This window comes from Monodon monoceros, unplaced genomic scaffold (assembly GCF_005190385.1).
Source record: "Monodon monoceros isolate NGI ecotype Baffin Bay Population unplaced genomic scaffold, NGI_Narwhal_1 Super_Scaffold_13, whole genome shotgun sequence".
NCBI lineage: Eukaryota > Metazoa > Chordata > Mammalia > Artiodactyla > Monodontidae > Monodon > Monodon monoceros.
Genome location: NW_021703769.1, coordinates 80,510,417 through 80,534,453, shown reverse-complemented (window position 1 = coordinate 80,534,453; position 24,037 = coordinate 80,510,417). Strand labels below are relative to the sequence as shown.

Below are 24,037 nucleotides of genomic sequence, written 5' to 3'. Positions count from 1 at the left end.
CCGCCGCCAGGACCGGGTACCTCAGTGAGGCAGGACTGTCCCACGCACCGCCTGAGCCCAGGCTCGCACGCGCGCTGCTGGGCAACAGAGCCCCCAGCCCCCGCTCCGGGGGAAGCGCGTAAGTCTGCCAGTCACCCCCCGGGAAGTGAGGGCAAAAGGCGACAGTGGCTCTGGAATTCTGTACAGGCAGAGCTGCGGACACCTAAGATAACGCAATTTCTGCGCTAGGTGGGGCGGGGCTCCGCGAGGACCTCATCCTGAAGGGATAACTTGGGAAGCGGAGGCAGGCGATAGAGAAGGGGCGTCCGACGGTTACGGAGGACGTGGTGAGTGTTTCTCGTCTGTTTTCGAGTACCTTGGTGACTGCTGGGGCCAGGGATCGGAGGTCTGCATTGGCTCAGAAGGGCGATCTGAACAACTGAACTGGGACGGGTTCGGGCCTCTGGACCGGGAGGTCGAAGTGAGTTCCAGAGAGGAGGCGGCGCTTTGCTCGTTCGGCCGAAGGGATGAGAGATTTGGGGGGTTCCCTTGCTTCTAGGCTTTTTCCCCCCTTTATTTTCCATTCTTTTTTTTCTCAGCCTGGAACTTTTTTTGTCTAAATATTGCGTGTTCTCGTAAGCCCCGTTCAGATGCAGTCGTCTCTCTGAGCCTTTCCTACAACCCAGGCTGTAACGTCTTCCCTCCCTCCGAACGCCTTTCCGCTCGCCGCCTCTTCCGAGCGCTACCACCTCTCTTATACGGCCCCGCACCTCTTCTCCTTGATCTGGTTACTTCTTAGCTGTTACCTCCCCTGGGACGCCTCCTGTGACTCCCCGGCTGGGCCAGGCCCTCGAATCTCCCTGAGTCTTAGTAGAGTGGTCATTCCCGTGTCTTTGTCCTCCCAGCCCTTGCGCGTTGGGACAGGGACCAGATTCCATCCGTCTCTAGCTTCATAGCAGGGTAGACAAGTGCAAAGACCGCTGATTTGGGAGTCAGGAGCCCCCGATTAGAGTCGGACTCTTCCAGTTCCCAGCTGTGTGCGACCCTGAGTTTACCTCCTGTAGTTTGATCTTCATCTGTAAGGTTGTTACGGAGAATTCATGAAAGGGAGGGGCGGGGCTTCATCAACTTGTCAGGCCCCCTACAGCGGGGAGGAACTCAATGAACTTGGAAGAGAGGAGTCTGCTATGCTTAAAGATGAGATCATTAACCTGAGTTCTGTTTGCCACCTAGGAAATGCTATGCGGTTTGAAAAATGACTTGCTATGTAGATTTGCACTGGTCTGTCGTTGGGCTTTACATGACTTTCCTTTATGTAGTATGTTTGTCGGGTTTAAGAGACTTTGGCCATCCGGCTAATACACTGTCCTCGTCTTATAGACAAGATTGAGGACCAGAGAGAGAAGGTGACCTCTCCAAAGTCACAGCTGGCCAAGAACCTAAGCCTGTAACTGAAGAGACCAGAAATCTTTCTTTCTGCTACATACACTCTTGGGAAACAGACCCTAAGGTACTTTGGTTTCACACTGTCTTTATCCTTTTTAAACACTCATCTTCTTCGCTTTCCCAACCATAGTCTTCCTCACACTGTATTGTAATTCCCTTTTCACTTTGTATTTCCTTGCTAGAATATCACCTTCTCAGGGACAGTGTGTGTCCTATTCTTTGTTCTATGTTCTCAGTACAGGGACAGGCTCATAGTTGATGTCAGTTAATGATAACAGCAAAAATCTAGTAAGCACACATTAAATGCCAGGCATGTTACATATAATTATAATTAATCTTCACAATGGCCCCATAAGTAGATTCTATTATCCCCCCTTTACAGATGAGGAAACAGATTTAGGGACATGAGTGTGCACCAGAGTTGTGGCTTGTGAATTCTTTTGGGGATCTGAGGCTCAGAAACCAATTCTTTTAATTTTTTTCCCCACAGATCCTTGCAGATTATCTTCTGGGGAAAAAATGCCTAAAGTCAAAAGAAGCCGGAAAGCTCCCCCAGATGGCTGGGAGTTGATCGAGCCAACATTGGATGAATTAGATCAAAAGATGAGAGAAGGTGAGTCTAGGAGTTCCTGTCTGAGTGGGCTGTGTCCAAGGGTCACAGGCTTACATGCTTCAAGGGGCCAGGCTAAATGCAAGGATAAATGAGAAGAGACAGGCTGTACCACTGTGGCCTCCTGACACTGACATGTTTTGTTTGCTTATTAACTGATAGGAATACTATAAATGCCAGAAAGTAAGATAATACAAATGAAAAGGTCCTCAAAAGTGTTTTTGAATATAAGAGCTTTAGGGAGTATAGATCAAGTAGTCTACCTATAATTATTTGCTGTGTTGGTTAGAGGTATATTTAAAATCATACAAAATATATTTACTTGGGAAATCCTGTTCTTTTTCACTTCCAAATTTTCTGAAACATTTTTATTCGGATTTTTCTTGTGAGTCTCTGTTTTCATCATCACTTTGTTTTTGCATCATCTACCAGTTTTCCAGAATGCACCATCTTCACTTCCCTCTAAATGTTGTGTGATCCTGCACTTTGTGAGTCAGTGTAGTGTGCAGTTTTGGGAAATTTTATCTGAAGCCACAAGCATCTGTCGGCCCTATCACAGTATAACCACTTACTGAATTGCTTTTTTTTTTTTTTTTTTTTTCTGGTACGCGGGCCTCTCACTGCTCTGGCCTCTCCCGTTGCGGAGCACAGGCTTCCAGACGCGGAGGCTTAGCGGCCATGGCCCACGGGCCCAGCCGCTCTGCAGCATGTGGGATCCTCCCGGACCGGGGCACGAACCCGTGTCCCCCGCATCGGCAGGCAGACTCTCAACCACTGCACCACCAGGGAAGCCCCTGAATTGCTTTTTAAAGCGATCTCTTTTTTTTTTTTTAAGGTTTTTGGTAATTAATCTAACCTTTGTTATTATGAAGCCATACCTCTAGCAATAAGTAGTAAGTGAGTGTTAAGTTACTTTGCTTCCTTCGAAGCTGACTGTATCAGGTAACTTCTATTAAATACCCAGAACTTGCAGTAATCAGGTCATTTTGGGCTGAGAGATTTCTTCCCCAAACAGATCTTTATTCAACATAAAGGAACTTAGAGATTGCTGTAATAGAAGAGATTTTTGTGAGTCCTTGCAAATAAACCTACTTCCTCTTTTTAAGGGGTGACTTTTTGGAGGGAGAGCATTTAGATGTATGTGATATTCTTTACCGTCAAAAGAAGTATTCCTTCTCTTGTTTTTATTTAAGCATATAGTTCTTCTCTGCTTTCCCATTTCTGATACACAGGTTTTAAGACCTAGTTTCATGTTGCTCTTGCTTCCACTATAAAGAAAACAGAGTGGATGGCAGGTAGTACCAGAGCTGGCTTTAGTGTTGGGAACAATAGGGAGCTCTGGGGGTGGGGAGAAGCTGCTACTCACCCAGGGCCATTTACCATGTGGGATGCACCCTCAGCTTTGCCAGATTTGCTGAGTGTTTTTCTTTTTCCAAGATAAGCAGAAATTCAGCTTTTCTGTGTGAAGTCTTCTAATTTAAAATTCAAACTTAAAAAAAAAAGTGTCTGTGGGAGGAGCCAAACAAAGCCAGCCTTCAGGCTGGTGGAGGCTGCCAGCCTCCAGTTTGTAGCCTTCCGCACAAGTTTTGCCTGTGGGGTCTGCGGCCGCACTCCTAGGCCATGGAGGAGCCTTGGGCCCACAAAGGCCCAAAGCCAGTGACATTGCCAGGCCTGTCCTTCTGATCTGAGGGCCATTTACAGGACAACTCACACTTATTGAAGCAGTTGGTCCTCTTATCTTAGGAAGGAAAATTCCTGTTTTTTCCTAGTTTGTCCCTGTTATTTCCTAGCTCAGCACAACTGCCCAGCTCTTTGTATGTTTCTTAGCTTGCTACTCAAGTTTTTGTATAGCCACTGTTGCCCTGTAAGTCCCCAAACAAAAAGAGCCTGATCATAGGGACTATGGGGCAGAGATGGGGGAAGTTATGTGTGGCAGGGGTTTTTATGGGTGACTGAGAAATAAAGGCACTATCTCCATGGACTGTAACCAGGACTTATTAAATAACTTTGCTTTTACAAGTACTTTAAACTAATTGAAATTTGAAGTTAATAGGCAGTTTGGGGCATTAGCAAAGAGGCAGAAACCTAAGTCTCATCTGTGCCACAGTGTCTCCTCCCTCTAGCCTCTTTTCATACCCTCCTAGTGGCAGGACTCTACATCGCCCACTGAAAGCTGCCTTCTACTGTGTGTGCGAACCTATACAAAATGATATCCAAGAATGTTCACGAGCTTGTGAAAATGGGTCCAAAAAGCAATTTTTAAAATGTGGGTGATGCTACAATTAAAATGTTGAGAGATGACTCAAAAGCACAGGAAGGTTCCACGTCCAGGATGGCAGCCTGAGGAGCTCCATGGCCCCCACCCCCCCTTCCCTCAGTCATCCCATCTAGTCACGTGGCTTTCCGAAACACTCTCGACTCCGGTGAACAAATGTCTTCTCCAGCCTTGACTCAACACTAGAAGTTTCATTTTAAAATACTCCAGTTCCCCCAACTCCTAAAAGTAGGGAGAACCAGATAAAATACAAATAGCTGAATGTTAATTGTTGAAGCTGGGTGGAAGGTACTTGGGAGTTCAGTGTACTGTTTTCTTTTGTGTATGTTTGAAGTTATCCTTATTGAAACCTTAGAGAATTCACGAATCTAAAATCTGTCTCCTTTTAGCCCCTCCACCCCACCACCTGGTCCAGGCTACCCTCACCTGTCACCTGGGTGCCTGCAGCAGCCTCCTGCTTCTGCTTGCCCTGCAGTCTTCTCCACGGGGCCGCCAGGGTGAGGGCTTTAGGTTGTACATTGGATCACATCATCATCTACTCAGGACCCTGCGGTGGTTCACCCCCCCCAGAGCAAAATCAAGTCCTTCTGTGGCCTTCCAGGTCAAGCACACTCTCCCCACACCCCGTGAACTCCGTCCCCTACCCCCCACCTCCCCCAGCCCACCAAGCCCCCAGCCACACTGCTGTCCCTTGACTCCCAGGTACAGTCCCACCTCAGGGCCTTTACATTGGTGTTGGCTCTACCTTGTACACGTTTGCCCCTCTTCTCTTTTCTTTTTTTTAAAATTGAGATATAATTGACATACAATGTATTGTTTTAGGTGTACAACATGATTTTATATATGACTATATTGTGAAATTATTACCACAAGTTTCGTGAACACTCATCACCTCACATAGTTTTCTTATAAGAACTTTTAAGATCTACTTTCATAGCAACTTTCAAATATACAATACAGTATCATTAACTTTATAGTCACCGTGCTATAGATTCCCCAGGACTTATTTATAACTGGAAGTTTGTACCCTTTGACCACCTTCACCCATTTTGCCCACCCCCCCAGCCCACCTTGCACGTCTTGTTTCTTAAGGTCTCTGAGCGGATGTCTCCTTTGATGACTAGTATTAAGTGGCAGTCCCCCTCTTTCCCTGCTCGCCATCTCCTTCCTTGTTCCCTTCTTTTCTGTGGCCATTACCACTTAACCACCAGGGGCTGATCTGCTTCCCTCTCAGATCATGGCTTTGTGGTTTCTGTGTCTTGCCCACTGCCATATCTTGGGCACCTGGAGCATGGCCTCGCCCATAGCAGACACGCAGTGTTGCTGAGTTCTCAACACCTGCCTTTGACTTGGATCACAGAATCCTGTTTATTGAGCTGAATTACAAATTCTAGGTAATAGAACAGCCTCGGTGTCGGAGAAATGGAGGTATAGGTTTCTTAACCCTTCTCACCTTTCTCCTCTGCCCTAAAAACCAAGAAGAGGTGACAAAGATCAGCTTGTAATGCTAAGAGAAAGACTTGCCTTTTGGCAGGTGCAAGCTGCTACCTGATCCTACATGACTTGATGGAGCCATTATTTCCTGCAGGCTCGCCATGCTAAGAACTTTCAGACTTGTCTTTTTCTTTTTTCCCTAAACGATTTTGGTTGGGAAATGAAATTAGAGGTGCCTTAAAAGATTATTAGAATGCCCATCTGTAGGTCCGGAATTATCTTGAGAAATTATTATGCTGGAGAAATAGGTCTGGAAGGATAGAGACCCGGGTATTAACAGAGGTTGTCTTTGATTTTTTAAAACCTTTGCTTTCTAATTTATCTAATTTAAAAGGCATTTTTAATTTAAAGCAATTAATGTTTGTCATGGGGCTTACCTTTTGCTTCATCTTTAAAAAAAAAAACAGCCCTAATGAGCCATAAATCATATGCTGTAAAAGTCAGCCTTTTAAAGTATTCAGTTAAGCAGCATTTAGTGTGTTCACAGTTAGGCAACCATCACCACAGTCAGTTTTACAGTATTTATCACCCTGCAGAGAAACCCCATCCCCTTTAGCGGGGGTCTCCCTCTCCATTTCCCCGTGTCTCCCTGATCTAGGCAACCACTAATCTACTTCCTGTCTGTATAGACAAAGTCATACAATAGGTGGTCTGTGAGGACTGGTTTCTTTCACTGAGCATAATGTGTTCAAGAGTCATCCATGTTGTGGCATGTGTGAGTACTTCATTACTTTTTATAACTGAAAAATATTCTAGCATGTGGATAATTACATTTTAACCATTCATCAGTTGATGGACACTGGGGTGATTTCTACATTTTGGCTACCACAAACATTCATGTACAGGTTTTTGTGTGCAAGCGCATTTTCAGTTCTCTTGGGTATATACCTAGAAGTGGAACTGCTGGGTCATGTGGTTACTCTGTTTACCTTCCTGAGGAATTGCCAGACTGTTTTCCATAGCGGCTGCATCATGTTCCATTCCCACCAGCAGTGTGTGAGGATTCTGATTTCTCCACATCCTCACCAATATTTATTGCTGTCTTGTCATTTTGATTATAGCCATCCTAGTGGGTACAAAGGATTTATTCTTTATCCCTACTTATTAAAAAAATAACACTATATCCTATGCAGACTACCCTATCCCCCAAAAAACAAACACATGTGTTTTCTCTCCAGCTGAAACAGAACCTCACGAGGGAAAGAGGAAAGTGGAATCTCTGTGGCCCATCTTTAGGATCCATCACCAGAAAACCCGCTATATTTTTGACCTCTTCTACAAGCGGAAAGCCATAAGCAGAGGTAATTGGCCAAAATCTCTCTTGACCTTCCCAACTTGAGTAGCTTTCAGATTTATTTAATTCTTGAAACCTCACCAAGTGTCATGATGTTTCTTACCACCAAAAAAAGGAGAGGGGCCAGGCCAATATTGGCTATTTTTTTTTTAATTTTTGGCTGCGTTGGGTGTTCGTTGCTGTGCGCGGGCTTTCTCTAGTTGTGGCGAGCGGGGGCTACTCTTTGTTGCTGTGCGCGGGCTTCTCATTACAGTGGCTTCTCTTGTTACGGAGAATGGGCTCTAGGTGCGCGGGCTTCAGCAGTTGTGGCTCGCGGGCTCTAGAGCACAGGCTCAGTAGTTCTGGCGCATGGGCTTAGTTGCTCCGCGGCATGTGGGATCTTCCCGGACCAGGGCTCGAACCTGTGTCCCCTGCACTGGCAGGCGGATTCTTAACTACTGTGCCACCAGGGAAGCCCCTGGCTAAATACTCTTTTTAAGGGTGGGTAGTGATGGGCCAGGGGTGGGGGGAACTTTGTTTTTTTGTTTTTTTTTTTTAAATCTGAGAAGGTTTTTTTTTTTTAAGATGTTGGGGGTAGGAGTTTATTAATTAATTTATTTCTGCTGTGTTGGGTCTTAGTTTCTGTGCGAGGGCTATCTCTAGTGGTGGCAAGCGGGGGCCACTCTCCATCACGGTGCATGGGCCTCTCACTATCGCGGCCTTTCTTGTTGCGGAGCACAGGCTCCAGATGCGCAGGCTCAGTAGTTGTGGCTCACGGGCTCTAGAGCGCAGGCTCAGTAGTTGTGGCTCACGGGCCTAGTTGCTCCGCAGCATGTGGGATCCTCCCAGACCAGGGCTCAAACCCGTGTCCCCTGCATTAGCAGGCAGATTCTCAACCACTGCGCTACCAGGGAAGCCCGGGAGCTCTGTTATACTATGGTCTGATGCCCTTTCCCCATCTTTTTGACAGAACTGTATGAATACTGTATTAAAGAAGGCTATGCAGATAAAAACCTGATCGCAAAATGGAAAAAGCAGGGATATGAGAACCTATGCTGCCTGCGGTGCATTCAGACACGGGACACCAATTTTGGGACGAACTGCATTTGCCGGGTCCCCAAAAGCAAGTTGGAAGTGGTAATGTCTCCACCCCTGTCATGTCTGACGACTGGGTGGGATGTTACTGTCAGGATTCTGCCCTAGTTGACCACAAGGGGTTTTATGTTTTTCTGTTTTGTGGTTGGCCATCCCCCCAGCAGTGAGACCCTCTGGTCAGGAATCCATGCCAGGGAGTTTGGCAGTAATTATCTTACATCTGGGGGCCAGTCTCACCTCCTCCTTTGGGCAAGTTATTGGGTTCCTTTCCTCACTTAACCAAATGGGGGTGATGATACCCACCGGCCAGTCGGCAGGAGCTTGTCCCTTTCCCTCCAGTGCTTGCCCTTCAGCCGCCCTTTTTTCCAGGCCTCCTTTTCCTCCCAGGGACACTTCAATGTTAGCATCACCATGTCTCCTGCCAGAACTTCCTGGGCGGCTGGGGAACACGGCTGGGTGTGCAGTAGCTTGGCTCCACACACATACGCCTCTGAAGTGGAGCCGCAGGAAGCAGAGAAGGGTTGCTGGGCTGTTGGCCGTTAGCAGCCTTTGAGCGCGGCCCCTCGGCTGACTGCCATGGGCCCCGCTGGGAGGTCAGGCCAGATGTCTTCTTTCACATGGTCCCTCGTCACAAGGTCCCTTCACACTGCAGCACTAGTTACAGCTTGTAGGGCTTCGGCTCAGCAGGCAGCTCTGTCCCCCTGAACCATCTGGAAGCTCAAGGACGGGCATGTGGAGCAGTGGAGAGCGAGCACGGGCTGCCTCCTGAGGGGCAGCTCTGCTGCTGGTCTCTGGCGGGGGCAGGAGGGGTGGCAGAGCAGCAGAAGCCCTGCTCCTCCAAGAGCCCCAGGGTTCCACGGTGATGTCTAGCTGGGGCTCCTGCCCCCGACCTGAGGCCAGAACAGAGCCTGCTTCAGATTCAGTTGGGTTTCACCATCAGATCTTGTTTCCTTAGACCAGAGTCTTGCTCCTCCAAAAAAGAAGAAAAAGGAAAATAAACACTATTGCCCTGGGGCCTTCTGTCTGCTGGGCGGGCTCCCCCGCCGGCCAGACACCAGGCCACACCTGGCCTGGGGGACAAGACCATTCCGCTGCCACACAGATTCAAGTACACACTCTTCTTCTTCCCGAGCCCACAGTGGAAAGTTCCCCAGCCCAGAGGCGGCCCTGAGGCCTCTGGCGCTGAGCCCCCTGAGCGGTAGCAGACCCACCCCCAGCTCACTATAGGGTGTGTCCTGCGTGCTTCGCAGAATAACAAGAATAATTTACACAGACTTTTTTTTTTCCTTTTTTGGGAGCAAGTGTGTACACTGAATTTGCATAAAGTAAATCCACATAGAGAAGTAACTGCAGTGTCAACAGCAGCTGTTTCCATGTTCACGAGGGAACCGAATTTTCCCCATCCAGCACTGTCGCAGAGGGTTTCTGAGGAGTGTCCTATGAGGAGTGGATGTCCCGTGGCCACCCTTCCCACAGGAGTCCCGTGGCCACCCTTCCCACAGGAGAATTCCTGCGTGTGGGTGTGTGGCCCGTGGCAGGGGCACGGGGTCTCAGCTGTCTTCTGTTTGCAGGGCCGGATCATCGAATGCACGCACTGCGGCTGCCGGGGCTGCTCTGGCTGAGGCCGTCGGCCCCGACCCCTCTCCGCCCTGGACTCTGGACTGCGCAGGTTTCTGCCTGTCACACCACCCTTTCCTGGGAGCAGCTCTTCCTCAGAGCAGTTCCCCAGGCCCGAGTAGGAGCATGGTCTCTACGTGTGAAGGCTTTGGTGTTCATCAGCTGTGATTTGTAGAAATAAAACTCTTAAACCTTTTGGGTCCTGCCTGCCTTCTTTCAGAGCCAGCAGTCTGTGGAACCCAGTGGGACAGCGCCAAGCCCTGGAGACCAGTCGCCCTTAAGGCGTGATCCTAACTCCACCTCACAGGTGCTGTGTGACCCTGAGCACTTACTTTCCTCATTAGTGATGGGGGTGGCAACCTCTCAGACGAGGAGGGCCTAAGATGACATACCAAGGTGGCCCAAGCTGCTCTTGGACTTGCCATGAACTTCTTGGGCACCTCAGACCAATGCCTGCAAAAAGCTGCAGCTCTTACTGTGGCCCAGACCTTTCCCTCAAGCTTGCAGCTACACCGGCACATTCACGTGTCTTGAATATGAAAGGGACTCTTGGGGCTCCCGCAGAGCCATGTGAAGGCCATGCACTTTGTTCCAGCTCTGCTGGAGGTCCCCCAGGGTCTCCCCATCACCTGCCCCCAGGGCCTCTGTCCACATCGGCCACAGTGACGGTGTCCTGGTCTCCCTTTGGTTTGGTCCGGAACTTCTGCCACGGGTGGGGGGTTTCCTCTGCTGGCATCACTTTCAGCCACTGCTTATAATAAGCTCGGAAACCATCAATCTTCTCCAAGTAGGTGTTTCTCCCTTTGTACTGTAATTGGAAAAGCGTGGGGTTCCAAGGCTCAGAGGGGCCACGATTAGACTCACTGCATACTACCTACCGCTGACCCCGAACCATGGCAGCTGGCTCAGGGAAGCTGTTCTTGCTTCCAGTTGGTCAAAGGGAGAGGGCAGAAAAGCTGCTCAACACCGAGTAGTGTACAGTAAAGAAACAAAGTTGTACCATGGGGCAGACCCAGATTCTCTCTCATCTGCTAACAATCCTTCCTGAGTCTTTGCTGCTGTGCTCCTATATACCCAGGCATGGCACCCCAGCCCTGCACAGCTAGAATCGCTGGGCGCCACCAGCTGTGCCTCCACAGCCTGCTGAGCGCCTCCCGCTTGGCACAGGCATTGCCTCCCTCTGACTGTCATCTCAGCACTGCTGCAGAGGTCTCAGGAGAGGAGGGAAGAAGGAAAGGAAACAAGACGTGCCAGGCAGACACCAAGAGAAAGCTGGTAGAGAAACACAGAGAAGATCAGAGGAAAAACAGACTAAACGTATAAGATAAAGACCGTTACTACATGATGATAAAAGGGTTGATTCAAAAGGTTTAACAATTCTAAACTTGTACCTAATAGAGCCTGAAAGTACGTGAATCGAAAACCTGATGATCACAAATAAAAGTAAGTCCACCATAAGGGAGCATGAATGCATGACTGAATGCAATAAGCTTTAGGCTTCTGGTAGTTTGGGGACTGTTGACTGAACCTGAGAAGACCCCTAGTGGGCCCTACACAGTGAAGAGACAACCCCCCAACCGGAAGATTCTTGCAACACGAAACCAACAAAAGACTAGTGTCCAGAATATTTAAAGAACTTTGAGGCATCCGTAAGATAAGACTAACAATCAGCTGTTCAAAGATGCCCAGCTATACCCTCCAGCACACTCTCCACTGCTGTCTCACTAGCTCTTACTAAGCCTTCAAGCATCCCCCCTGCACAGCCGTCCCTGACCCCACGTCCCCTGGCTTGGTGTGTCCTGGCCGACTTGTCTCCCTCCCAGTCAGGCCACAGCTGCTCTGGAGGTGCTCAGCATAGGGTCTGACTTAGCGGACCTAAAAACCAAAGCCCCGGAGCCTGATATCCTCAGAACAGCAAGGAGAGAAGTGGCCATTACAAATCAGATTCTATCGCTGCCCTCCTGCCGTCCCCATTCACTCGACAAACAACAATCTATGCTGGCCGCCAGATGACAGGCAGGCACCAGGGACCCAGGTGAGCAAAGCAGACAGTCTCCACCTCTAGGGGCTTTTACAATCTCTTCAAGGGAAGAGTCACACACGTGTGCATGTAATTACCAACTGTGAAACATGGTGAAAAGGAATAATGCTCCTATGGGGGCCGCCAGCAGGGCACCTCTGAGAAAGAGCCATCTGAGCTGACACCTACCAGATGAGAAGGAACCACAGCCATGTGAAAAGCAGGGCAGCCTACTCAAGGTGGAGGGAATACAAAAACCCCCGAGACAGGGAAGAGGCTGTGGGACTGACAGTGAACCGAGGGAGGAGTGGCCCAAGCTGAAATGAGCCACGTGAACAGGGGCTCGCAGGCCGCAGTCTGAGGAGTTTGGCATTTTCCCCAAGGGAAGCCACCGACAGTTTAAAGCAAAAGGATGCCAATCCCAGCAGGTCAGAGCCAGGCGGGGTGGGGGTGGCGCTGGTTAGGGAGACGACGGGCATGTTAGAGCTTGGCGCACTTACCCGGTCGAAGGTGGGTGGGTACTGGGCTGCGAACTCCAGCTGGCGGATGACCACTTCATTCACCGGGACCCTGTTCCGCCTCATGTCCTTCAGGATGTCGATGAGATAGGCGTAGTCCAGCTTCTTGACGGCTGCGTTGATGAGAGTGCTGTAGATGTGGGCGCTGGGGGTCATCTGGGATTTCTGGAACATCACAGACACGCCATCAGCAAAATGATGGCGGTGGCTGGGACAGAGAGGCCACTGGTGGCACGTCGGGCTTGGGGAGCTACCCTGCCAGTCAGGCCTGCTCTGCAGACCAGCCACCAGGGACGAGAAGGGCAGGACCTCGTAGCAACAACGGGCTGTATGCCCCGCTCCACGTCCCCCGCTCTGTGGGTCCATCCCAGGTGTCTCAGGACCCCGCCCTCTCAGCCCTGAAGAACCTAGACAGCAAGTAGAGGGTTGTTCTCAGAGATCAACAGACTCAGGCAGTAAACCACATCAGGGCAGGAGACCACCTCCTGTGGTTCACTGCACCCCTGTCCCCTGAGAATTCTGGTACCCTCCCTGCTCCCATCATGGCCTCCATCCCTCTAGAGGGTTGGGGCCAAGCCCTGCCCCCACCCCTCAATCTCACCCCGCGGCCACCACCTTGGCAATTGTAACACCCCTGGCCCTCAACGCCCATTCCTGCAGCGCCTCACCAGGGTTTCCTGTCTCCCAAATTGGGCCACTGACCATTCCACACTGCAGCTAGAGAGACCCCACTCTCCCTGCCCCACCCCCAACAGCTTACCCTGAGGGCAGAGGCCTGGACAGTTTGGGAGGGCCCCCTCGCACCACCACCCCCACCCCAACTTTCTTCTTCAGCACCACGGGGCCTGCCTGGGCCCGGGCCCGCTCACCCTCATGTCTGCGAGCAGCTGCAGACCATCCCCTGGCCTGCGGCACCCGATAGCCAGGCTGCAGAATGTCTGCAGGTTAGGGACGATTCCCCTCTTTGCCAGGACTGGCAGCAGTGCCTGTGGGGACAGACGTGGCATCACCGTAAGCTGTAGCCCAGCAGCCCTGCCAAGAGCCTTCTCTGCTGGAGGCGCCAGGGCACGGCTCTGCTCCGAGGCCTCGTGGCTCCCTCTGCTGACCACACTGGGCACCGGCCTTGGCCCAGCTCCCCAGGATTCAGCTGCTCTGCGGGTCCTCCCTGCCTTCCCGCCCGCCTGTCTGTAGCAGGTCATCCCTTCTTCGAATGTCCTTCATGTTCCTGCCCCCTCTGCTCCTCTCCCGGCCGCCATCCATCCCTGCGCTCGGGCCTTCGATGTCCATCGAGCACCAGGGGCCTCAGGGGATGGCGGTCCTGTGGTCCAGGGCAGGAGACAAAGCCGACAACAGCATGGGAAGTGCGGGCCGAGGGAGCCCCCGGGCAGGAGATGAGGAAGAGGGTGCCCGCTCAACATGGCTGGGTCAGGGCGGGGCCCAGGGAGGGGCTCTAGAGAAAGCTGTGCTCTGCTCTGAGGGCCTGAAGGCAGAGGCTGCCTCTGTCAGCTCTCAGGAGAGCCCAGGTCAGAGCTTCTGGCAAAAGGGGCATCATACAGAAATACGTTGTACGAATGGACAAAAATCCCGTGAGGGCCCCAACGTCGCCATCTGTGAGACGAGGAAAGCCACAGGCCAGCGGAGTCTCCTGCTGTGGTCAGTAAAGAAATGAGTGGATTTGAAGCTCTCAGAACAGAATGAAGCACAGTAAGTGTGAGCAAGTCCATGAGGCTGGGGCGGGGCTGAAGGGTGGCCCCTCTGGGAGGGCGGGGAGTATGGCTGGTTCACCACCTGATTCCAGGTTTTCACCAGGGGCTCCGGACAGTCTGCGCCCCTCTCACAGGAACTGCTGACACACCTGGCAGGGGAGGGTCTGAGGGGGAAGGAGAGGGGCCCAGCCGGGAGCCCTGTGCCTCCCCTGCGCCCCTCACCTTCGCCCCCTCCAGGTCGCCCAGCTTGCTCTTCCTCCTCATCAGTGTGTTGAAGAAGGTCAGGTCGGCCTCCACTTGCTGCGCGTCCAAGATGGTGAGCAGCGAGGACTCTGCGGAAGTGCCGGGCTCCACCACCTCCGCCAACAGCGTGAGGGTTTTGATGTCGGGCCGAAGCCCATGCTCCGCCATCTTTCCCAGGAAGCCCTCCAGGCCCCCCATCAAGGCCAGCCTGTCGGCTGGAGTGGTCACGGTCCCAAAGGAGACCACAGCCGAGGAGACCGCCCCGGGGGTCAGGAGGTTGGCCTCCAGCCCCCAGGGAGGCGGCACCGGGGCCGCAGGGGCCACAGCGTGGTCAGGCTCCACCTTGGTTTCCACCCCAGGCTGGGCCTTGCCGCAGGCTCCGGCCTCCTGAGGCTCCAGAGGCCCCTCAAGTGCCTGAGAAGGTTCTAGAAACAGCTGCCTCTCCAGGGCCTCCACGTGCAGCCTGGCTGACAGGCTATCGTCCGCCCCGACCCCGTCTCTCCTCCTTGCCTGCTGCCCACCTGCCGGGGGCTGGAGCAGGACCATCTCCTCCCTGGGCCTCAGGAGCACCGCCGAGGCCACCTCCGGGTCCCCCAGGCCGCAGTCCCGAGCTGCCCCCAACAGCAGGTTGTAGCCGTGCCGGCTCGGCCGGAGCCCCAGGCTCAGCATCTGCCTCCACACCTGCCAAGGAGAACAGGCCTCACCCCCAGTTCCTGCTCCGAAGAGCCCCCAGCAGAGCAGGCAGCGCAAGGCAGCAACCAGTCTGCAAACGTGGGGGCGGGGGGGACACGGGAAAGACGCCAGGCTCTGGGCCACTGAGAACCCCAGAACCTGGGAGCTTCCACGGGGCGCCGCTTCTCCTCTCCTCTGGCTCACCCCAAAACCGTGTCGCACGTCCATCTCTCCGGCTCTCCCAGGCCCTCCTCCCACTCCCCTGGGGAGGGACAGCCGGAGAGGCTTGGTGCTGGAGGAGTCCAGGCTGACTGAAAGACTGGATGCAGCTGCCCTTCCTGAGCACCTGCCGTGTGCCTTGCCCCATGCGGCGTCCTCAGCTGCCTCAAGAGCACGGAGCGGGCGTGGGCGGAAGGGGGCCTCAGCCAGGAAGAGCACCTCACAAGCTGTGGGCCCGGGCAGGCCTGTCTCCCTTCAAGCTGAGGTCATTTTCACCCCTCAGCGAGGAGTCTAGCACACTTGTGAGTTCTCAAGGGGGCAGTCTGACCACGTGCGGTCACTCTGACACCAACCAAGATGCCACGAGATGCCCCACGAGGCTCATGGTCTCGCTGGCTCCTGTCCGCAGGCTCACTGGGAGGCCACGTGCAGTGGCCAGGAGCTCACATCAAGTGTGCCTACGAGTCAGGGCCGGCCAGGCCCAGGTGGGTGCCACATGCAAAAGGGCCACTGCCCACCAGACAGGGTCCTGAGGAGGGCAAGGGTCTGGGAAGCCACCTCCATGGGGAACACTGACAGAACTGAGGTTTATCAGGGACACAGATGCTATCCCGTGGCAGGAGGGATTCTTGATTCAAATCACAGCTCTGCTTCTTAGTGGCTGTGAGACCTTGGGCAAGTTACTCAACCTCCAGGAGCCTCAGCCTCGTCGTCTCTAAAACGGGGCTATGGTACCCAGCTTGAGCAGTTTAACAAGTGCATGACACAAACCAGCTGCTAGCGTGATAGACTATTTCTCACTAGAACAGATCGAGGCCAAAGAGAGGGAGGAACCAGATCCTGTCTATAAAGCAGCCAGGGGATGGCCGGCAGCCACTGTTTCCAGGGGGTTTGCAGAGGGGAGGCACGTGGTCCAGGGCTGCCCCAGATCACTGGGGCTCAAACTCTGTGCAGACCATCCCCCTGGGGATCTTGCTGAAATGCCGATCTGGCTGCACGAGGCCTGTGTGGGGCTGAGACCCCGCATTTCTGACAAGCCCCAGGTGAGCCTGAGGCTGCTGGTCTGTGGGCCACACCTGAAGTTAGAGCTTTTGGTGAACTCCAGGTCCTTCCCACCCCTGAGGAGCTGAGGAGACAGCTGTGGTACCAGTGCTAATCCCGCCTCCGCACTTGATAAGAGGGGTGCTGCGATGGGATTAGAGCAGCGTGTCTCAACTTTAATGTCTGTGAGGCTCTCTCAGGACTGAATGCTGACTCCTGGGTCCCACACGCAGAGACGCTGAGTTGGGGATGGGTCGGACAACCTTCAGGGACCGTAAGCTCAGCGGGTCTGGGCCGGCTGCACAGAGAGCCACCAAGTGGAGTGGGAGAGTGTGGGCTGGCTGTGTCCCGACTGGAGCAGCAGCCACGCCTCCTCCACGTGCCCTCCCTCCCTGCCATCTGTAAAACGCAGGGAGCAGCGTGCTCTGGGAAGGCCAAAAGATCACAAATATAAAAACACCCAGCACAGGGCAGGAGCAAGTGCTCAAGTAACGCACACAGGATCATCACTTGCACCCAACACAGGCACACGGAGGGGGAGCGAGCAGGGCAACAGGAGAGAAAGGACGCAGAGCCAGGCGGGACAGACCTGCAGGGCATATCGGAAACCCGTTTTCTTGTCCTGGATGCAGCCCATGAGCAGGTAACTGAAGGTCTCCTCTGTGACTGCATGTCCTTTCTGGATGATTTCCTGGGGGAGGGAACAAAGAGGGCCGGATGAGAATCTGCAGAAGAGCCAAGGCCAAGGCCAAGGCCCAGGCCCGATGGGGCTGGCTAAGGGCAGACACCCCAGGTCAGGCTCAGGGCTACGCCTCCGGAAGAGGTGGGGCCTGACTCCGGCTCCGGGCCAGCTCAGTACCAGCTGCTGGGCAGAGCTAACTGCTGCCTGCACCCCCTCCTCCTCTCCTTCCCAGGCCTCTCTTCCTGGCTCTGCTCTGGTCACTTCTCTGCAGCCTCTCCGCAAAGGCCACCCCAGCAGCCACTTTTAACCCCTGTACATGAGGCTTTGGCATTGCACAGAGCTGGCTTCAAGTCCCAGCTTCACCACTGGCTCGCTGTGGGAGTGTGGGCAAGGCATTATGCTCCCTGGTCTTAGTTTCCTCATCTATGAAGTGAGGGCACAGGACTTGCCTTATAGGACCTTTGGAACGACCCCTCAGTGAGCACTGGCTCATCTTCAGCACCATGAAGCCCACCCTCTGGTACGGCACCACGGAGTCCCATCCAGCGGGACTGCACATGGCAGAGCACACGAACCACCGCCTTCACAGGGCTGGGGGCTCCTCTGTCTGCCAGACCCAGGCCTCTGACAACAGGGTCTCATGGGATTCACCTGTGAACCCCAGAGCCCAGTACAGGGCTTGTCTCATCGGCCCCTGAACCTTCCTTCATGAGGAACACAGACAACACAGCCTCACACCCTGCCATGTGGGACTGGCCCCGAATGGGGAGCAGGAAGGAAGGGATGTCCCACCTTAAACACGTCCAGGCACATCCTGAGGTCTGCGCACATGGCGGCCATCTTCAGCAGGGAGTGGTACGTTTTCAAGTTGAGCTGGAAGTTTCTGGCCTGAAGCTGCTGCCGTAACTTCAAGGCACTCTGCAGAGCAGAGTCCTTCCAGGGGGACTCAGCGCAGACGTTAAACAGGGCTGTGTAGGTGGCATCTGAGGGCTCCAGGTCTCGCTTCTTCATCTGTGGAGACAGGGAGAAACTTGGAAGTGGCTCTGGGATTAGCCCGACGCACAGACGATGGCCACCCTGAAAGGAAGCTAGAGAAGACTGTGCTACCACACTGAACAGGCCTGGGAGCTGGGCCTGTGACAACGCAGAGCCGAGTGACACGCAGACTGGGCTCTCTGAACCCGACTCAGCCCGAGGGGCTCTGGGAACTGACCCCGCACCGCAGATGCTCCAAACAAGAAACCATCCTCCCCATGGTGCTCAGCAGTCCACCCTGGGCCTGGGGTGCTTTTGCAGCAGGGTCTCCCCAACGCTCCCGCTCTGTGGCCGACCAGGCCACCCTGACTGTTAAGATCCATGGGGTGGATCTGGTCTGGGAAAGGGTGGAGGAGGGTGGTAATCAAACCCCAGCTCCAACGTTTACTACCTGAGGGGTTGTAAGTTAGCTCGTCATTGGAAAAATGGGGGTGATACGGTCACCTCGAAAGGCTGTTATGAGGGAGAGCATCATGGGAGAGAGGCCCTGGGAGCAGCAGCAGCCAGGAGCTCGTCCCTGCAGCACATGTCATAGTCCCCCACCCCACCTCCACTGAGTCACAAACCCCGGGCTGACACTGGGCTTATTAAGCCCTCCAGGTGACGGAGTTTGAGAAACTCCTGGTAAAGCCAAGCACTCGCTATTTCCCAGAGAAGGGCAACCTGACCGAGGGTAGGTGACCAGCTTTTGCAGAGTGTACAGAACCCTGTTCTCAGGCCATTTTGGGCTCCACTCCCAAGTCCAGCACTCTCGAGAGAGAGAGGTAACCTTAGACATGGCACTTCATCCCTCCAGGCCTCAGTTTCCTCATCTGAAAAAGGAAGACGGTGATCCCAACTTCAAGGATGGGCAGATGCTCTGTATGTGTTCACATATTCCACAGCGCGTACTAGGGACTTACTAAGGGCCAGGCCCAAATGACGAGACTAGGGCTCCCAAGAATTCTTGCTGGAATAAAGGATGTTCTCAGCTCCTGGCTACAGGAGAAGATGGGAATACTTCTGCTAGAGTCTATGGTCCTCTCAGGCACAGCTCTTTCCTGACTCAAGAGGGAAGCAGCTTCCTGGCTCTAAGAATGACAAACACACCCCAGAGGTGGGCGAATGTAAAGTAACACCATCTTCCAAGAGAAATAAAAGCCCTTTTTCAAAGGATCAGCTTTGGAAGAAAGGTGCATCTGTGCACCTGTGTGTAGCGTGAGGATGGGAGTGAGACAAAAGTGAGACAAATTAACTGGGAGTAGCAGTGGAAAAGGAAGGGGACCGGTGGGCCCTGCCACGGCCCAGACAGGCACTGGAGGACGTTCCATGTCATCACGTAGTTATCTGAGATCACCTCCATTTTATGAACGATGAAACTGAGGCTGGAGGGGGTAATGCACTAGCAGGTGACACATCCAGGATCTGTACCCAGCTCTTTTGGGGCCCAAAGCCCATGTTCTATGGAGCCTGGCCCCTGCTGCCCCCAGGCTCATGCTCACGTCATTGTAGAGCTGGAAGGCCTTCCTCAGGTAGCCGGCCCGCCCGCAGCCCCCGATCAGCACGGTGTAGTTGCACTCAAGGGGCTGGAGTCGCTCCTCCTTCAGCATCTGTCTCTCAAACAGGTCCAGGGCCTCAGCCAGCTGGGCAAGAGGGGTGGGGGGGGACACAACGGGGGGGGGATCTCAGAGACCCTCAGCAGAGGGAGGGAGACTGAGGCTGGGGGACCCTAGCTGAGCCCAAGCTCAGGCCTGCCCAGGAGACAAACACCCACCCTGGGCCTCTGCCACCAGCCTCTTGGTGCCCATGGTCTGCAGCCATGGGCCTTCGCGGTGGCCAAGAAGGAAGCCCACCAGTCTCCCACCACCTGTGACAGCTCCTGGCCCCACTGCCATGGAGGAACTCCCTGAGAGGCAGGGGCGATGCCCAGGTGAACAAAGATCTGAGGATGGTGAGGGAAGGAGCCACGTGGCTCTCTGAGGGAACAGCCAGTGCAAAGGCCCTGAGGCCGGAGTGTGTTGGGAGCTGTGGGAGCAGAGAGGAGGCTGCAGCAGAGTAAGCGAAGGAGGGGAGATGCGGGCGGAGAGGTAAGGGGGGTGGAGGGCAGGTGGCAGTCCTTGCAGGCTTCATAAGCTATTGTGAGGACTCCGGCTTCTCTTTATTTCTCAACTTTTCATTATGGGAAATCTCAAATATACACAAAAGTAAAGAGAATAGCGTAACTACAATGCCTATTAACATCTGGCCAATCTTGTTTCATCTATACTCTGCACTTCTCCTGCAAACTGAATTTTTTTTTTTTTTTTTAGTGGTACGCGGGCCTCTCACTGTTGTGGCCTCTCCCGTTGCAGAGCACAGGCCCCGGACGCGCAGGCTCAGCGGCCATGGCTCACAGGCCCAGCCACTCCGCGGCATGTGGGATCCTCCCGGACCGGAGCGCGAACCCGTGTCCCCTGCATCGGCAGGCGGACTCCCAACCACCGCGCCACCAGGGAAGCCCCCAAACTGAATTTCTGAAAGCAAATTTCAGACATCCTGTCACTTCATTCACCAAAGCTTCGACATATACCTCCAAGAGATTTTTAAATATAAATGGAATGTCGTTATCAATACTAAGGAAATGAACAGCCCTAGTGTCACTTAATATACTGGGAGAGCTGGAGAGAGAAGTCAGGCCATCTTCTCTCTGCTTTAACGGGATGGCTCCATGCTGCAAGCCCACATCCTGGAAAGAGGTGGAGAGAGCCTCGGGGAGCCCAGAGACAAGTGTCATTATAGCTGAGGGGGGGCGAGGAGAAGGCTTGGCCTGGGCATTCCGGGGTAGGCTTGTGAGAAGTTAGGACGGGAGAAATTTTGAAGCTAGAGCTGGTGAGAGAAAGAGAAGACTCAGAGATGACCTGAAGGCATGTGGCCTGGGCGGATGGAATAATGGGGTTACCATTGAGTGAGATGAAGAAAGCGTAGGAAAATCAAAGTTGGGAACAAAAATTGCAGGCCACCGAGGGTAAGTATAAGGGAGATGGTGAGGAGGCAGCTGAATACACAGATGGGGAGTCCATGGGATGGCCGAGCTGGTAACAGAAAGATGGGAGCAGCATGAAGGAGGGGGCACTGAAAGCCAGGAGGCTGGCGGGTCGCCTGGTGCAGCACCGAGGGGGGAGTGAAGACAAAGAGAGAGGAGCTCTCAGCATCCCACCCTTTAGAGATGACTGGAAGGTTGGGCGGCCCATCACAAAATACCACAGCACGGTGGAAGCAGGAGCCAGGAGCAGCAGAATCCAAAGGTTCCCTACCTTTCCTTCCTTGATCAGGCGTTTGCACTGAAAGAAGTACCAGCAAGGGGTGTTTCTCGGGCCCTGCCGTGATTCTGGCTGCAGCCCCCCTTCCTCATCTTCTTCACCACTCTGTTCCTTGAGCCGCAGGTTATACAACTGGGCCGTCGATTTGTGGAACATTCTCCGGGAGGAGTATTTGTCGGAAAGGGTCCCAAAGCTCTCCTCCTCCCCTTCCTCCTGGGTGGCCGTGGGGCTGGGCTGGCCTGGGTCAGAGCTCAGGCTGCCTGTGTTCTTCTGGCTCCGCGGGCCGAGGGACAGCCGAGAGAGGGAGCTGTTGAAGGCTGCTGGCGCTAGCCGAATCAGCCCTGCGGCCCTCGGCCACATGGGCCCCTCCCTGCCTCCGGCCCACCTGGCTCTGAGGGGGTCAAGGCGGTGCAGGATGGCCAATCCCATGGGGCAGGGGCCGGAGAAGAGCCGTGAGAGTCTCACGAGGTCCATCTCTGGCGTTCCCCTCCAGGGCCTGGCATAGGTCAGCAAAATAGTGAAAGTCAACGCGAGTTCACAGTCACAAAAGGCAGAAAGAAGACCGAGAAGGTGGGCACAAGCACGAGCCCTGAGGTTAGAAAGTAGGCCTAGCGTTAGGGTTAGGTTCAGATTTCAGCTCCACCAAACAACTAGCCTTGAGTCCCTGGGCACTCACTGCTCTGGCCTGTCTCCTCGGCTATAAACTGGGGTTAACTATAACATCACCCACACAGCACCGTAGCAATGATTCAATCTCAGATATCAGTGTTCAGGTGCAGCATGGTGAGCACTCGATAGACCTAAACTATTGATCTGTATCACTGAGCCACGACCTAAGTGACTGGGCACTCAAGTCAGAGCTCACTTTGAGCCCTGGCCAGAGCTGAGTAACTGGGCCCATTACTTGACCTTCTTGGACCTCAATTCCTTCAGCTGCAAGACCCACTCACCTTACCACAAGGCCATAAGGATTAAATGAGATGTTTTTATCATAATGCCTGGGGTTTAATAGGTGTTCAAAAAATTATAGCATTATCATTTGTTAGGAAAAAACACTGGCATTCTGGGCCTCTGCACAGGGAAGTTAACTTAAACATTTCTCTTCTGCAAAATTCATGGGCAAATCGGCTTCAGCTGTGCTGTCCAATGTGATTACTGACACTTGAAATGTGGCTAAACTAAATGCAGATATGCTTTAAAAGTAAATTATACACCAGATTTCAAAGACTTTGTACAAAAAAAGAAGGTAAACAAACTACACATTTTTTTCCATGTTGAAATGATAATATTTTCGATATACTGGGCTAAAGAAAATTTGAGACTGATTTCACAATCTTTAAACTTTAATGCGGCTACTTAAAAATTTTAAATTACATACGTGCTCACACTATACTTCTATTGCACAGTTAGGCTAGAGATCCTGGTCTACATATTTGAAACTCTTTAATAAAAAAATATCAGAATACCCCCTATGAACAGAGCCATGCACTTATTTTGATGGGAGGGTATGAATAGTTTTAGTTACTTAAGAAACAATTTGGGGAAGTTTTTATCTACTCTGAGAACTTTCGGCCCAATTCAAGGACTCTGTCAGTTGACAAAAAGTTTTCCCCCCAAACAGATGAATACTTAAACTCATTCAAAGGAGAAGAAAGCTCCCCAAATAAAAAAAAATCAGAATAACGAGCATGAACACATTTTAAGGTCTGGTTATATTAGAAGGTGGAAAGACCTCAGAGGGGACAGCAGGTTGGACAAATTAATATCTGTGGCCCAGGGAGGGGACTGACTTGCTGGGGGCCCTGCAGCAGTGTGGTGGGCGAGATCCACTAGCTCTGGAACTGGCTGGCTTTGAACCCACGTCCATGAATAGTATCAAACAGCTTCTCTTGACCAGCACCCTAGTGACACCAGTGCAGGGGGCCTAATTTACCATTCTGCACCTGGTGAAGCTCCAAGAGAAACATAATGCGAGCCCGTATGTAATTTTAAATGTTCAAGTGACCACATTAAATAAAGGGTTTACACATGTTAATCAAAATACAGAGAATTTTAATTACTGATATTGATATAGGTACCAAAATGTCTTTCAAACAAACTTATGCTCTATTAGTATAGACGCTTCTTTTTCCAGCATTAAATAACAAGTCCTATCGTCATGTCCAAGCAGCGACAACTGGAGAGGAGTTTGTTGCAGATACTCTGTCTCCAACCATCATTTACACTCATCCCCATTTGCAATCGCGACTTCGTTTTGGACAGAGCGAACGCCACTCGGTCAGTCACCGAAGGACTTGCTAAATTTCACACTGAGACAATAAAGGGGTAATTCCTTCCTCCCCAAGTTCGTCCACCCGCTCGGGTTACTAATCCCTGAATTAGAGACACGGGGCCGCCGTCCTCCCTTGGGGAACCAGACCCTCCCCGGACGCTCCCCGGGACCCTCAGGCCGACCCGCCCCCTCTCCACACCGGCCTTTAGAGCCTCGGTCTCCTCAGCGGACGCCCCCGGCTCCGACTCTGGCTGTCACCCTCTCTGCTCCTCTGGTCAGTCTTCGTCCGGAGCCCGGGCCCCTGTGAGGGTCAAACAGGAACTCACTCCAAGGGTCCAACCCAGTGAACGCGGCCCCACCTCGGCCGCCAAGCCCACGGCACCCCCGCCCCGCCTCGCGTCACCCCCACTCCTGACCCCGCGTCACCCCCAGTCTCGTCGCCGCGAACCCGTCTCCACGTTCCGGACGACCTTGCGCAAGCGCAGTCCGCGTCGCTAACTCCCGGCGCGCCTGGTTTCAGGTGGGCGTTCGGCGAGCTGCTAGCCGGCCTAGCGGAGCGGCC

General features: G+C 53.0%; 2 protein-coding genes across 7 annotated transcripts; one reads left to right on the top strand and one right to left on the bottom strand.

Moving 5' to 3' along the window:
• Positions 1 to 13: 13 nt before the first annotated feature.
• Positions 14 to 9,985, top strand: BUD31 (BUD31 homolog). 4 transcript variants are annotated; one of them, XM_029221109.1, is made up of 7 exons: positions 14 to 118; positions 229 to 326; positions 1,360 to 1,489; positions 1,916 to 2,038; positions 6,983 to 7,105; positions 8,048 to 8,214; positions 9,744 to 9,985. In XM_029221109.1, the coding sequence occupies exons 4-7, from the start codon at positions 1,945 to 1,947 to the stop codon at positions 9,792 to 9,794; spliced, it is 435 nt and encodes a 144-aa protein (XP_029076942.1). In that variant the 5' UTR covers positions 14 to 118; positions 229 to 326; positions 1,360 to 1,489; positions 1,916 to 1,944; the 3' UTR covers positions 9,795 to 9,985. The 4 variants fall into 4 exon arrangements, with proteins under 4 accessions (XP_029076942.1, XP_029076939.1, XP_029076941.1 ...); XM_029221106.1 differs by lacking the exon at positions 1,360 to 1,489 and having other exon boundaries at positions 22 to 118; positions 8,048 to 9,985; XM_029221108.1 differs by lacking the exons at positions 229 to 326; positions 1,360 to 1,489 and having other exon boundaries at positions 60 to 118; positions 8,048 to 9,985.
• PTCD1 (pentatricopeptide repeat domain 1) lies at positions 8,907 to 23,954 on the bottom strand. Of its 3 annotated transcripts, none has more exons than XM_029221089.1 (11): positions 23,892 to 23,954; positions 23,675 to 23,776; positions 21,198 to 21,699; positions 19,407 to 19,547; positions 17,683 to 17,901; positions 16,798 to 16,899; positions 14,256 to 14,957; positions 13,197 to 13,313; positions 12,310 to 12,492; positions 10,419 to 10,597; positions 9,018 to 9,142 (listed from the first exon to the last, which is right to left on the bottom strand). In XM_029221089.1, exons 3-11 carry the CDS (start codon positions 21,675 to 21,677, stop codon positions 9,124 to 9,126), a joined length of 2,142 nt encoding a protein of 713 aa, XP_029076922.1. In that variant the 5' UTR covers positions 21,678 to 21,699; positions 23,675 to 23,776; positions 23,892 to 23,954; the 3' UTR covers positions 9,018 to 9,123. The 3 variants fall into 3 exon arrangements, with proteins under 3 accessions (XP_029076923.1, XP_029076922.1, XP_029076921.1); XM_029221088.1 differs by having other exon boundaries at positions 23,902 to 23,942; XM_029221090.1 differs by lacking the exon at positions 10,419 to 10,597 and having other exon boundaries at positions 8,907 to 9,142; positions 23,902 to 23,942.
• Positions 23,955 to 24,037: the final 83 nt, after the last annotated feature.

Bases quoted from the DNA above. Each gene is read 5' to 3' on its own strand.
- BUD31 (XM_029221106.1), top strand. From the start codon at position 1,945: ATGCCTAAAGTCAAAAGAAGCCGGAAAGCTCCCCCAGATGGCTGGGAG. The intron at 2,039-6,982 runs GTGAGTCTAGGA...TTTTCTCTCCAG, and splicing joins AGATCAAAAGATGAGAGAAG to CTGAAACAGAACCTCACGAG. The intron at 7,106-8,047 runs GTAATTGGCCAA...TCTTTTTGACAG, and splicing joins GCGGAAAGCCATAAGCAGAG to AACTGTATGAATACTGTATT.
- PTCD1 (XM_029221089.1), bottom strand. From the start codon at position 21,677: ATGGACCTCGTGAGACTCTCACGGCTCTTCTCCGGCCCCTGCCCCATG. The intron at 19,548-21,197 runs GTAGGGAACCTT...CCTCTTGCCCAG, and splicing joins GCCTGATCAAGGAAGGAAAG to CTGGCTGAGGCCCTGGACCT. The intron at 16,900-17,682 runs GTGGGACATCCC...TCCCTCCCCCAG, and splicing joins TGTGCCTGGACGTGTTTAAG to GAAATCATCCAGAAAGGACA.